The sequence below is a fragment of the Lepidochelys kempii genome, chromosome 21 (genome assembly GCF_965140265.1).
Source record: "Lepidochelys kempii isolate rLepKem1 chromosome 21, rLepKem1.hap2, whole genome shotgun sequence".
Lineage (NCBI taxonomy): Eukaryota > Metazoa > Chordata > Testudines > Cheloniidae > Lepidochelys > Lepidochelys kempii.
Window position 1 is genome coordinate 1500632 of NC_133276.1, and position 14821 is coordinate 1515452.

The 14821-nt window shown below is 38.4% G+C and overlaps 1 protein-coding gene across 7 annotated transcripts in view; it reads right to left on the bottom strand.

Moving 5' to 3' along the window:
* The window catches only part of MAGI3 (membrane associated guanylate kinase, WW and PDZ domain containing 3), a 211945-nt gene that overhangs the window by 71238 nt on the left and 125886 nt on the right, over nt 1–14821 (bottom strand). For all 7 annotated transcript variants that reach the window (XM_073319477.1, XM_073319471.1, XM_073319470.1 and 4 more), the window contains 4 exons: nt 14278–14487; nt 13225–13399; nt 10616–10695; nt 5518–5575 (listed from right to left, as the gene is read on the bottom strand). In XM_073319477.1, coding sequence (XP_073175578.1) covers nt 5518–5575; nt 10616–10695; nt 13225–13399; nt 14278–14487 — 523 coding nt within the window. The remainder of the gene's footprint in view (nt 1–5517; nt 5576–10615; nt 10696–13224; nt 13400–14277; nt 14488–14821) is intronic.

The following is a 14821-nucleotide window of genomic DNA, read 5'->3' on the forward strand; positions in this document are numbered from 1 at the left end:
TAAAGGCTCGGGTATTTAAAGGGCCCACCTCTTCTGGTTGAGGCCACGCCCCGCCCCCACTCAGGACTCTGGTGTACTGGTAAGTCCTTTAAGTTACTTTCACCCCTGCACAGAAGGCATTCAGGAGAAGCAAGTGCAAATGTGTTGCATTATTTAGAAAAATGAGGATCTGACGGCTGACTGGTGGGAGATGAATCCAGGCATCAGGAACTTTAAACACTGTTCTGCTGCACATGGATCTTATCCCAGGATTGATATGATTTTTGTTTCTAGGGCCTTGACTAGTTCAGTCCAAAAAGCTAATCTGGGAGTTATAACTTGGTCTGATTATACCTCCGCATATATTAGATTAAAGATTAAGACTGGAATTTAGTGGAAAAACGAAGGGCGTGGTCGTTGAATAGAGCTGTGTTTTATGACTCCCTTAGAATTCAAGAGCTGGAAGAAATGTTTCAGAAATATATAGAAGACAATGTTAAGGAAGGGACCAAATACAAGACTTCTCTGGTATGCTTGAAAGGGAGTAATGAAAGGGATCCTTGTAAAGGAAGCATCATACCTTAAAAAAATAAGAGCTCTTGAAGAAGAGAGTTTGATTAAAGAACTTTCAGTTTTGGTAGGCAGACGTAAAGCTACAGGATCTAAAAGAGTGTATAAGAAAATGATTGAGGTAAGAGGGAAGATTAACCTGTTACAACTGAGTGTAATACTCTGAAAAGGACAATAAAACTGATAGGCTTTTAGCCGGAAAGTTTAAAAAAAAGGAACAGGATAAGTCAGCCACCCTTCTGATTAGAAATAAAAAGGGAGATTCAATAACTGCCATCAAACAGATTGCTGGAATCTTTGCTAACTTTTCCAACACTTTGTACACTTCAGAACATCCAAATCCTGAATTTATAAATAGTAATGGAGAAGTGTGAGGCTACCTCAGCTCTGAGGAGGATGTGGCAGCTTGACAGGTAAATTGCTGCAGAGGAAGTTGAAAATGTAATTAAGAAATTAAAATCTAATAAACCTCCAGGTCCCAATATGTTTTCTTGTGAGTATTACAAAGCTCCACAAGCAAGCATTGGTCCCTATTTTAACTGAAGATTGCAGGGGAACGAGATTCCAGATTCAGGGAAAGCAGCAAAAATTGTGGTCATTCCTAAACAAAGAAAAGATCTTAGCAACGGGGCATCATACCGTTCTATTTCTTTAATTAATATGACTGTTAAAATCTATGCCAAGGTGCTAGCAAACAGACTGAGTGTCATCTTGCCCAAATGTGTTCACCTGGGGTGGGTTTATTGCTGGCAGGCATCTATCTGATAATGTCAGAAGAACTCTGCATTTCATCTATAGTGTTAATTTTAGCAATTCTTTTGTTGGATGTTGAGAAACCACTGACCTTTGTAGTGGGAGAACCTCAGGCAGATTTTGGTAAGGTTTAGTTTTGGAAACCAGTTTTCTACTCGTATACTTCAATCACCTCCTTTTAATTTGTCTAGGGGTACAAGACAGGGTTGCCCCCCGTTGCTTGTTCTGTCAATGTAGTCATTTGCAATATATGTGAGGAACAGCCCCTTGGTTAAAGGCATCAAAATGTTTAAAACAGAAAGTAGTGTTATATGCTGACAATATCTTGTTATATTTGCAGGATCTAGAAGTGTAATTAAAAATTACACAACAATTGATGTTGGAATTTGAGCCGTTATCAGGCATCAAAATAAACTATGATAAATCTGGAATTTTAGAAATTAATATTCCCTAAAGGGCCGAAACAAACTGTTGTCAGCTACGTAAATTTAAATGGGTAAAGGAATCTTTAAACTTTTTAGGAATAAATATTGTAGAGAAACAAACATCTTTTTAAAGCAAATTACCTTCCACTGTGGCAGAAAATAATAAAAGATTTGGAGAAATGGAACAAATATGAAATTTCTTGGCTAGATAGTGTAGCCTCAGTAAGATGAATGTCCTCCCCAAGTTACTATTTTTTGTTTCAGTGCATCCCCCTTCTGTTATCCCCGTCATGCCACTAAAAACAGAGCAAGATGCACTATTAAAATTCATATGGGAACACAAAAGACAAAGGGTGAGTTCTGAAGTTCTGAGTAAGTCTAAAAAGAAAAGGAGTACTTGTGGCACCTTAGAGACTAACCAATGAATTGGTTAGTCTCTAAGGTGCCACAAGTACTCCTTTTCTTTTTGCGAATACAGACTAGTACGGCTGTTACTCTGAAACCCGAGTAAGTCTACAAAGTCTAGTGAACGACCGTTCCCTAATTTGGCTTATTATTATTACGCATCACAATTAAAAGATATGATCAACCGGGCTAACAACAGACCATCCAAACACTGGGTAAAGCTCAAATAAGACTGTAGCCAAAATACAGTTATTTATAGTAATTGTTGGGTTAAAAATAAATTTAGCTCACCAAAAATAAAAGCCACCCATTCATCCAGCCCACCTTAGCTTTTTAAAATTCCTGTCGCCAAGCCCTCTCCCTTAGTTATTTTCATTAATAATCACGAATTTATCCCTAGGAAATATCAAAGTGATTATTCATTCTGGTTAAGGGCTGACATTCCTCAGTTTGGACAGCTGATCCTGGATCCTGATTTAAGATCATACCAAGAGATATGTAATAAAGTAAATAATAGAAAGATCCTGTATTTTCAGTATTTACAAGTCAAACACCTTATTGTGAAATCTGGATCTAAGACGGCTCTATCTAGATCTTTAAGCATATCTGAGGAGTTGACCCAGGAGCAAGCTGGAACAAGAGATTTAATTTCTAAGATGTCTACAATTTTGATTGACAAAGATATTGATAGGAAACAACCCAGCTGAAAAAATAGGAGAGAGAGCTGGACAAAGAAATTGATCTAGATTAATGGGTCTCTATATGGGAAAGTGGATATATATTTTCAATTTGTGTAGCTCACAAAGAAAATTTTTACAAATTACTGAATAGTTGGTATTTGACTCAGGTTAGGATTCACTGTATTTTTGCTACTAGGGAGGCACTCTGTTTGGAGGGGTTGCAGGGTAGGGGAACATACATGCACATGTGGTGGTTGTGTCCATAAATTCGATGGTTTGCGGAAGAAATTATTAAAGAGATTAACTTTATAAGAAAAAGGCCAGCTTTCCAGAGATCCCCTGACCTGCTTACTTAATGCTCCCATAAAGGATCTACATTTTAAACAGACTTTATATTGCATATTATTGGAAAAATGTGACTTCTCCTATGGAATTCTGGTATAGTAAAATGTGGACTGTCCTTGTAATGGAAAAGCTTTCACACCAACTATGTACACAAGAGAAGTGCCAAAAAGAAGATCGGTATTCAGAAATATGGTTACCCTTTTAACTTACTCAGAGAAGGAGGGCTCCCCAGCCAGCAAGCCAGCTCCTTTAGTCAGGTTCTATGAATATTAACCTGATCCTGAATAAGTAATAAGTAATGTACAATGTAGTATGTTAACATTTTATTGTAACTTTGCATTAATAGAAAGTTCAAACCCAAGCAAACCCCAGACTTTGAGATATCGGTACCTCCTTAGCACAGCAAAATTCTCCTTGATTCAATTGCCAAACATTGTCAGATCCCTAATAGTGATTACCATACTGTATCAAAGAATGCTGTAATGTGCAAGCTCACATTGCTTCATTTCAGCACAAGAGTAAACATAAAAGGACAGCTCAACGTTGAAAAAACCTTTTGTGGTTTTTTTTGGGGCAGTAAATCTTCATTCCCCTGTGACTGTCCAAATTCTAATGTTTATATTTTTGTGTTATGACTCTCTCTCTTTCAAAGCATTCTTTGAATTTTATGTACCTTTAAGATTTTGCTCTTTTATTATAGTTTTTATAAATATGATCCAGTTTGCTAATACAATAAAATGTGATTCTTGGAAATTACTGTTTTTGCTTAAGAATAAACATACGATGTAAATTCTACAGCACTGAATATATTTAAGGGTCAGCATCATAGCCATTAAATTACAGAAATCCATATATTCTGCTCCTTTCTCTCAAAGGACAATCGCAATTGAGAACTAAAATTTAAAGTTTAATTTTAAAAGTTATACAAAGCCTAATCTTAATAGCTTGTTCCCCTGTAGTATGTGCAACTCAAACACAACAGCATTGTGCTAATTCATGAGAGCAAAGAAAGTGAAAATGAGTAGCCTATTTTCATTATCTAAACAGAGAGAAAAATTAAAAGAAACACCTACGATGAAAAATCAGATCATCAAAACCAAAGGAATTTCAACTAACACTGCAGGAAAGAAAACCTGGTTAAAAATATTTAAATATCTTGTTAACTAGTTATTCAGGACAATGCCATAGTTTCTTGTTCAGGTGCAGGACCAACCATCTCCTCATGAGGAGCTCAAAGATTAAGCCTTTGAAGCATACTCCAACTACTAATTTCTCAATACTCGAAACAGAAACTCAACAACTATACAATTCAGCCTTGACTTTTGAGGTTGCTTTTGGAGTGACAGGATGAACTCTGAGTAATATAAGCATATTATTTATCTTAACATCACTTTGCACATTTCAAAAGAGCTGCTGTAGACCATAATATTGGGTAAAAAGAGAACTGCTTAGCAAAGCAAACATTTATTTCTTCTCCTGACACCAAGTGGATGCTGCTTCCATACATCCATGGTATTTGTTGTCTTTGTTGCTGAACACTGAAACATGAAAGCAGAACTGAAGTACCAAAATATTTATTAGACTGGATAATATTAAAACAGTGCTGGCTCTGCAGAGATCTCACTAACATTTATCCAACAAATGCTAATATTTTCAATTCTCCGCTAATTTTTCTCTTGATGATTGAAGGTGGTTTTCATTCAGCCTGAGCTGAAGCTGAGCAAGCCAGTCACAGTAGTTTAGGGATTTTCTAATACATAGTGCTGCTTTGGAACCCAAGAATGAGGGGAAAGCAATTTCCCATTGGTTTGTGAATAGCAGGCGCTAGTTTTAATCGAGAGGCTCCATTTTAAAGGTATTTCAGAACAGAAACATGCTCTGATCTCTTTAAACATACATTCAGCATCTTCAGTTTTTATAATAAGGATATTAAGAAAGATTCAACCATTTGGGCAAAATCATTAATGCCAGATAAAGTTACTGTTGTAACAAACTATCATAACTCTTAGTTATAAAAGAAAAGTCACAGACATGCATGAGCCAGAGAAGCAAAGTGAATCCTACTGCTTACTTGCTGCACTCTGGTTTCCAGCCCAGGACAATGGTTACTACTTGATTCCTCCCCTCCAGATGATAGATGGATGCATCTTACTTAGTGTGAAGGGAAGCTACACACATTATCTTACATATTAACACATAGGAATAGTGCACAATTCAGTTACGGCCACCAGAACTGGCTCTTAATTTGCACTGGATACATAGTCATTAAATGAGCTGCATTACAATTTGCATTTATTACATAGCAACTGTTTAATTGTTCTCTACCATATCTGATGTCCATAATTGGTGTAAACACTTACTCGACGTAGTATGTTCCATACTGAGGGTCTTCTATTTTCTCCCAGCCATAAGGAAGTTCTGTAATTGGAACAGAAGAATGAACAAAATTCTGCACTATAATGGAAAAGTATTTGAAAATGTCAACATTCATGTGAAAAAAAGATGAGTGGAGAGATTATGGACTGACTGTGTCAGAAATATGAAAGGTTTCAGAGTAACAGCCGTGTTAGTCTGCATTCGCAAAAAGAAAAGGAGTACTTGTGGCACCTTAGAGACTAACCAATTTATTAGAGCATAAGCTTTCGTGAGCTACAGCTTATGCTCTAATAAATTGGTTAGTCTCTAAGGTGCCACAAGTACTCCTTTTCTTTTTGAGAAATATGAAAGCAATTTATATATTCCCATGAATTGAGTGCTTGCATTTCCCAGAGGGAAAATGGGCCCCCCTGTACTCACTGGTTTATTGGAGGAGGAGACTTGCATTTTAAAGAAAAAAATTAAGTTTTAACAAGCTTCAAAGTGAAGCACAAAAATATCTTAAGTAACAAAAGGAGGAAGAGAAAGATAAAGGTCTCATTTTATTAGACTAAGCCAATTATAAATAACCAGTTTCATCTGTGAAGTTTTGTTTTTAACTCCCCAATCTGTAACTATATGATAGCACTGTCTATGGCTGACCCATAGCGTGGAAAGGAGATATTGAAGCTTTTCCCAAAGAAGCACTTTCAATCCATCTCAGCCCTGAATTGTGGGACCACGCTATTCCAGTCATGTGCTTCCAGAAACCTCTGCCAAGGGACCTAAATTCTGACCTGCAACCCCCTCGTTATTCCAATTTTACACACACATCCCCTTAACACCTGCATTTCAAGCCAGACCTGCAACATTCCAGTCAGTCTCCCCACCTAGCTCTCCCAATGCACCGCAGTCCTGACCTGCACTCCTTGCTACTTTACACCTAGGCTCCTGAATCAGGATCAAAGAGGCAGTACAGTGGAGACAAGGACAAGTGAAGACTGAAAAGACATCACCCCAAACTCATTTCCATTTGTGTTTGTTATCGTTTGAATCCAAGTCTCCAGAGCAACAAATCTGGAGGGAAATTAATGATCCCATCTTCTGAAAGTGGTGTGCAAAATGCAATTAAATCTTTACAAAATAAACATTCATACTGAAACAGCATAGAAAAAAAATCAGAAAGCTCCCTCGTTTCTGAAATAAATTCGAATTCTTGTAGGGCAGCGGCTAGAACCAGAGCATTACTGGTTGACTGCAACAAGCTGTCACCACACAGGCCTGGTGGCTACAGCTTTGCTACTCTAATTTGAGCACAGAAATGTAAATATGGAAATGCGGTTTGAAAAGGAGCTTGGTGTGAAAGTTAAGACAAAATAGAAATATTGTTCCATTTGGACCACAAATTGCCTTTTATTTTTCTTTCAGATGTCTGGATTGTTTTGAAGGGTAAGATTTCTGTGTCATTATTTTGTTTGTTGTTTGTGGCTGCCCCAGGCTTGAAGGTAACAGGAATTTTCTTAGCATGTGGCAGCATGTTACCAATTATGAGTATCAGTACAGCTTAGTGGAACTTGACAAATGCCCCAGAGGGACTATTTGTTTAAGTGCTGTTCATTAGGATGTCCTGCATCTTTCTCTTTAAAATGCCTTTTTTTATCCCATCCTCTCCCAGTGGGGGGCTTCACATATGTTTAATAAAGCAGCAGTATGAGGCAGTGGCTCAAACTGGCTTCATTAAGAATAGATTTAGGAGAATAAGAGGCTGTTTTCAGTCTTGCCTCAGTGCCTATTGACTCTTGTAACACGGGAGATGTTTGCTGCAGAGACTGCTTCTCTGTACATTTTTATTTTATTGGCTGTCTACACTGCACTACTGCCTTGCAAGCATCTGCAGGATTTGCCTGTAGGCTGATTACCACCAACATTCTCACAGATCAGATTCACAGTGTGAAGTCTTGGTGCAAGAGGTGAACAGAAACAAATGCAAGTAGGTTCCTATACTCTCCCCAAAAAATCATAAATTATGACGGAGGGCAACCCTTAGTTACCTACTGCCAACCACCCCATCAGTTCCCTGCATTGTCCCATATTAGAGAAGATAGTGAATACGCATTATTTTTAAAAAGCCAGTTGGGGTGCAAGAAAACTGAAAAGTAAGACTAGAAGTGTCTTGGATTTAGTATGGAAAATATTGTACTGAAGTAATTAAGGGTCCATATTAAAATGGAAAGAATGTATCCCTGCTACTGCACTCTCTTAAGGAGATGGGAATCTGGATGGAAGGAAGTTAGTTCAAGATTTTGCTAGTGACAACTATGGTCTGAATGCTGATACAGTTTTGGTACTAGCCTCTCTCTTTAAAGCCCTGAATAGGCTAGACCAGGGGTGGACAAGCCCCCAACCCCGCTCCCTGGCTGGAGCACCGGAACGGGGCAAGCCCCAGACTCCACTTCCTGGCAGGAGCTTGAGAGCCGGATTAAAACGTCTGAAGGGCCGGATGCAGCCCCCGGGCCATAGTTTGCCCATCCTTGGGATAGACCAACATTATTTCACAGACAAATTCATTCTGTCTGACTCACCATGGCAGCTGCGATCAATGGGAATGCTACAGATAATGATACACACAGGGGTCAGGATTAGAGCGTTCTTGTTTGAGAATCATTAGCTATGGAAATTCTGTATCACTGGGGAACAGTCTGAGTCCAAGCGTTGCCACACACAGGACAAAAATCTCAGACTCCTCCTTCCCCTAACAGTGACTGCAGAACAACAAGGCATCCTTCCATGGAACTAAAGCACCAGTTGCTAGCCACATTATTTCAACAACACATTCCCAACGGCAATGAATCATTACTAACAAAATTAGGTAGCTAGTTTGGTACTGCAGCTTGGCATTTACCTCTTTTCTATTTAACTGATAGGATTTTGCTTGAAGAAAAAGCATGACTGACAAGCACTTTAACTATGGAACCCTGCTTAGATTATGATTCTCAAACATCTCTGTCACTCTGTGAAGCAGTAAAATTCTGTCAGCGTTCACCCCCTTTAAGCTTTATTTAGTGAAGGTTTAAGCTCTGCCATCACTGGGAGACATGAGACAGCTTAGGCAAAATGAATTCTCCAGGACACTTCCACATATCAGGGACTCGCACTTCTGTTGAAAAATTATCCACATGAAACCAGACAAACAGGGAAATGTTCAAGTCAAATTAATTTAGACAAGGTTGAGATGCCAGAGGGATAGGAGAGGATTGTGAGGATTTCTTTAAAAATCTTATCGTATTTTCTAGTATCTAAAAAGAGGCTAATTATTTTCAAACTTGCTAATACAGATGCCTATCTTGATTATAAACTATAATATACTTTAAGGCTCCCTCCTAAATGGAAATAAGACGACACTGATGCTTAAAACGTGCAACTGCTTCAGAGATTTTAAAATACTCCTATAATAAAGCCACCTATTGTAGCTTGGTTTATGCCTCCTGCACCTGGCCCAATTAAGGGTCAATTCAGATGAAGTCCAAAGGCTCTTCCATCCCTTCACTGTGGGACTACCACTTATCTTAGAAGTTCTCGTAGTCTAGAATCCTGTCTCCAACAATGACCAATAGCAGAAGGTTCAGGGGATGGTACAGAAATCTCTTACTAGACAATGAAGTTTCTTCCTAAACTTAGTTAGGGGTTGCTTATGCTTTAAAGCATGAGTATTTATCTCTCTTCTAAAAAAAAATTCTATCTTCTCATTCATACAAATGTCCAATTCTTGTAAAAATTTTATTAAGATTTTGGCCCCAATAATCTTTAGGGGCAATGAGTTTTTCATGGGTTAATTATACATTGTATTTACCTTTATCGCCTTTAAATCTGCTACCTTCAATTTAACCCAAAGTGCCCTTGTTCTTGTATTATGACAGTGGGTAAAAGGGAGCACTTGATTTACCTTTTGTTTACGGTTTGTTATTTTGTACACTTATTGTATCCCTAATTTTTTCCACATTGTCCTCAAAAGCTTTTCAATTATTCTAATAAAATTTCACTTCTTTCTCTGAACCAGAAACTGAACAGAGTATTTCAGGTGAGAGCCTACTACTGATATAAAGTGACAAGGCAGTACTTTCAGTATTATATTGTAGCCCATCATCTATGCATTCTAGTATTTAGGGGCTTTTCCCTTGCTGAACAATGGTGTTCACTGAGCTGTCTACAAAGATGCCCAGGTCTTTCCCCTCAGTGGTTACAGTGAATTTAGAATCAAGTTATGTGTCATTCTGCTCTCCAGAATTTGTGTGTATCCACAATTCACTTAAACTCCATTGTTCCAGTGAAAATATGCTGAAGCCACTCTCAAGCCCAGTCATTCTACCACTGCTGCCAAGCCATAGGCACTTAACTCCATACCCTAATGGTTTCAAAATAATGTAGAAAGAATACAAATTATACACTTCAGGCAGAAACTTCTGTCTTGGCAATGATAGATCTTATCGAATTGTAAAGAACCCTGGAAGTGACTCCATAAGGGACATCTGACAGTCACAAACAGCATTATCCGAAGATCCCCAAATGACTTAATTCTCCCATCAGTGCAGAGGACATTCTTAGGAACAACCCAGATCTCCCTGAAGATGAACTTGATATAAAATATGTAGTATGCATAAGGAAAAGACTTTCCAAAGTGCTTAAGGATTCATTACTACCACATCCCACAGAAAGTCCCTTCATGAATCAAGTCAAAGAAATTAGACAGCCAGTTCCACAGGACTCGGGACTAGTTTTGGTTGGTAAACAAGCAGATACAACCCATTTTTCATTAGGAATCTTATTTGGTTTCAGATGAACTTGACCTTGAAACAAGAGCATAAGTAAACTCCTATTCCAGGTTGCATTTGAAGGTAAAATTGATCTGCCTGATTAGTCCCAAATGGCAAAGAAGAAATGAAGTCTTTGAAACAAAACTCCTAACCAGAGCCATACTTTGTGCATTCATAAGCTCTACTGATAACATGCTAATTGGACACCATTTGAGTCTGGTTTTCAAGTAGGAAAAACAACATCCAAACATGCATTACATATAGCAGACAGACAGAATTTTGAACATCTCACCTCCATCCTCACAGTCTTCAGGAGCTTTGGCTTTCTTACAGAGCCGAGGATCAAGCCAAGTAGTTGTCTTGGTGTTGTGACTGTGGAATATAGGACAACCCAATCAGGAGCAGAAAAACAGCAGGAGATAAAGGGAGAGAGACGAAAAAGACTCCCAAGGAAGGGATTTAACCTATTATACTTAGCACTTCTCTTCATAAAAAGAAAAGGAGTACTTGTGGCACCTTAGAGACTAACCAATTTATTTGAGCATAAGCTTTCGTGAGCTACAGCTCACTTCATCGGATGCATACCGTGGAAACTGCAGCAGACTTTATATATACACAGAGAATATGAAACAATACTTCCTCCCACCCCACTGTCCTGCTGGTAATAGCTTATCTAAAGTGATCATCAGGTGGGCCATTTCCAGCACAAGATCACTTTAGATAAGCTATTACCAGCAGGACAGTGGGGTGGGAGGAGGTATTGTTTCATATTCTCTGTGTATATATAAAGTCTGCTGCAGTTTCCACGGTATGCATCCGATGAAGTGAGCTGTAGCTCACGAAAGCTTATGCTCAAATAAATTGGTTAGTCTCTAAGGTGCCACAAGTACTCCTTTTCTTTTTGCGAATACAGACTAACACGGCTGTTACTCTGAAACTTCTCTTCATAAGTTTCCTTCCACGTGCAAATCTTTGCCTCTAGATCAGCGTACCTGCTGTTCTCACCTCTGTCACATCAAAAATGCGACCTACGAAAGGCACCACTTAAATATAACGAACATACTCGAGGCTTTTCTGTACCACTGGGACATGGGAGGTTACAGCGGTGCAAACGTTTCTGAGCAGTAAAAAATATTTCAAAGGTATGTATTCACAGCCACAGTTTCACTCTAAAAGTAGCAGGTTTGTTGGAAGTGAGGTAAGTCGAGGTTTCATCTATCAAAAAATATTGGATCTCTCAATAGTCAATGCAGCTTGTGCCTGGAGCTGAATTCAGCGGCTCTGCAGAACTGTGTAGACGTATATATAAATAGAGAACAAACAGAACCAATGAAATAAGAGCACACTAAATACACCTGTCCCTTTTGGTTCTCATCAGAACAGACCCAAAATACATACTTTCTCCTTAGCTGGTTTTAAAAATTTAATTATGGGAAATAGATATTAAAAAGCACAAAACTTTTCTTAAGATGTTTGACACCACATCGAAAATAGGTTGATCATGAAAAGAGCCATGGGAAAAGTAATGGAGAAAAACTGATAAGACGTAAAAGAACATCTTATAGCTGTTAAAAAGTTAATACAACCTAAGTATTCCAGAACACAGATATTTTAAGAAGTCACAATATGAATGTAGATGTAAAGGCAGCTACCACTCTGAACCAAACCACATAAGAAATTGCCAGTGAGTTTGCAAGATTAGTGATTTTGCTCTTCCATGACAAGAAGTACTTATCATTGCACTGCAGGAACATATGGTACATGTTAACTCTGAGATAACAGTAACATAACTGAGCAGAGTTATCCAGAAACCATTCTTTATCTCAGGTCTATTGACGCTGTGATTATAAACCCTTTACTCAGGGATTTCTAACTCTGACCTATACATCTGCATTAGGCAGCACAGTCTCAGCATAAAGTTCTTCTCCATCCAATATTTTTTTCCATCTACAAAGTATGACAAACGCTTTCATACATTTACCATTGAAACTACTGCAAAAAATCATTTTGAGGATAGATATTTTTCACCTTGGGGGAAAAAACCCTTAACTTCTGCCTGTGCTTAGCCGTCAGTGTAATCTGATGCTTTACAATTCATGAAACAGACTATTACACATTCTGGTAGCTGCTTTTCACATTCTATTTCATACCAGAGATCACAGGCAGAACAGAGAGAATAAGGGAAATCCCATGGATTACAATGAAAGTTTGCATAGTAAAAGTACACATAAAATTAGACCCTTATCCAGCTAGTAACACAGAACCTGAGCTGTGCATTCTGTGATACAGAATTCACATCATAAATAAGTTAACTGACTTTGTAGATGGAACCATTGTGCTTTTCCACCTAATTTATTCAGACACAAAACACTATCCTACTAATAGCATTTACATGGATTCTTTACCCATCTACATTTTCCCCATGAAAATAAACACGACACTGAAGTCCCTATATATGGTAGCTAAGATAGCTGTGAAAGCATCCATCTATGAAGACTGATAGGAAGGAAAAGCTACTTGGATGAAAATGCTGGAGACACCAAATAGGGATACTGTGATAGATACAGATATATATGAAAATAAAATTCCTGCAGCTTATTCCTCAAATCAACATCACTGTCCTCTCTAAGTGGCATTGTTATAATCTTCACAGGAACCACTATGAAATCAAACACACAAAACTGGCAACATTTGGTGAGGATCACTGAGTGAGAACAGATTGCGACTTCAAAACCAGAAGATTATATTTTCGTGCAAAGACATCAGGAATAAAAAGTGGGTAGGGAGGAAGATATATAAAAATCAGCAGAACTATCTCGAGAGACTGTGACTAGAGACTCTCAGTGCTCATGCATCTCAGAAAGATACATTAAATCTATAAAGATACAAACTTCTACTTACTCTATGAAGTAGACCATGCCTGTGTCTGTGTAGGCCATCTCCCAGTTCTTGGGTAGAGGCTCTAGGCTCTCATCCCTTGACAAGTAATTTCTGAAATCCATGGAGCTGCTTGTCTGGTTGTAACTAGGAACAGGCTTCATCCAGTCAGAAGAATCTGAAGGTCTCTCTTTGTTTTCTGAAGTTGTTTAAAGCAAAGTGTTACGGTTAAGATTTTCATGCTGCTTTGCTCACAAAGAACCACCCCTTTTGCTCTCAGTATGAGAGAATGCCAAACACCACTGTATTTTATCGGTATTTTTCGACTACATTTTTTTCTGCTGTGAACTTTAAAAAACTGAAGTGAACACACTGAGTTCTGTTCTTCCCTTGCCAAACAGCATTAACCTCATACTTGTCTGAGCCTAGGCTGAAAAAAACAACACTGGAACACATCTAGGTAGACGACTTACTGCATTTCCTATCAAAGAGAACAGCATTAGAGAATCCACACCATCATCCCTCTCAGTGTATCAAGACCCAACTATTGAGACCACAACTACAGTGAGTGATATGAGGAAAACAACAGTGCAGCAGGTTGTAAATAGTGGGAATTTAAGCACTTCAGTTTAGAAACCATTGCCAATAACCTCAGTTTTAAGATTCTGTATTTGTGACAAATTAAAATGGACTGCAGCCAGATCACCTACGCTCTTATTCTTTCAGCTCTGAAGGTAAACAATACTGGGCCAGATCCATACTTGCACGGGTGACTTACAAGAAATGCCTAGATGCAGCATAATTTGCACATTTAATGTGCTGGCTGTCCCTCTTTTGAGATAATAAAGATATTAAAAAAGAATAGGATCTCAGACTAATCTTTGCAACATCCCACTGGACACTTTGTTCCAGTTTCAATGCATTGTTCTTCATTATCACTTGCTCTGCACATTCCTTCACCTAGTTTTCGGATCATGTGACAGTGCTTTTACCCAAGTTAATCTGAAAATTTCAGAGTGACAATTTGGTTGATTAAAATCTTGACTGCAGTCAGGAATTTCTCCCCTTGTAACTGACCTGCACCTCCACTGCCATTAACTGCTTCCTTCTCTTCCTCCTCTTCCTCCTCAGGGAGAGAACTATCCATTCTTTGCATCTTGCTGACCGAAGTGGTTCTTTTTCTCTGGGATTCTGCATCAAAATCATTGTCAAAAAGAACCTGATCCACTGGGTCTGGCTGAAAGGGACTGGGCTCTGCTGGAGGCTTTGGGGTACCATAGAAATTACCTGTCATTAAGAAACAGATGGTACAAAACAGAAGCAGTGATATCTGGTAAAGATCTCTACAATCACAGGAATGGCTCAAGTCATAGTACATATTCTACTGCCACAGTAACAGTTTTGTGAAATACCTGAATGAAAAGGTAATTTACTACACTACTTAAGACATCAGCATTATCAGTAACTGGTGAATGCTCAAAAACTGGAATTTACAGCTACACTGTACTTCTGCTAATGCTGTCATTGTACATCTGGGTATAATGCATTTAATTCCGAAGTGGTTGCCCTACACATGTTTCCAAATCTAGAGACTGATCTGTTATTTTATCTTGCATTCACT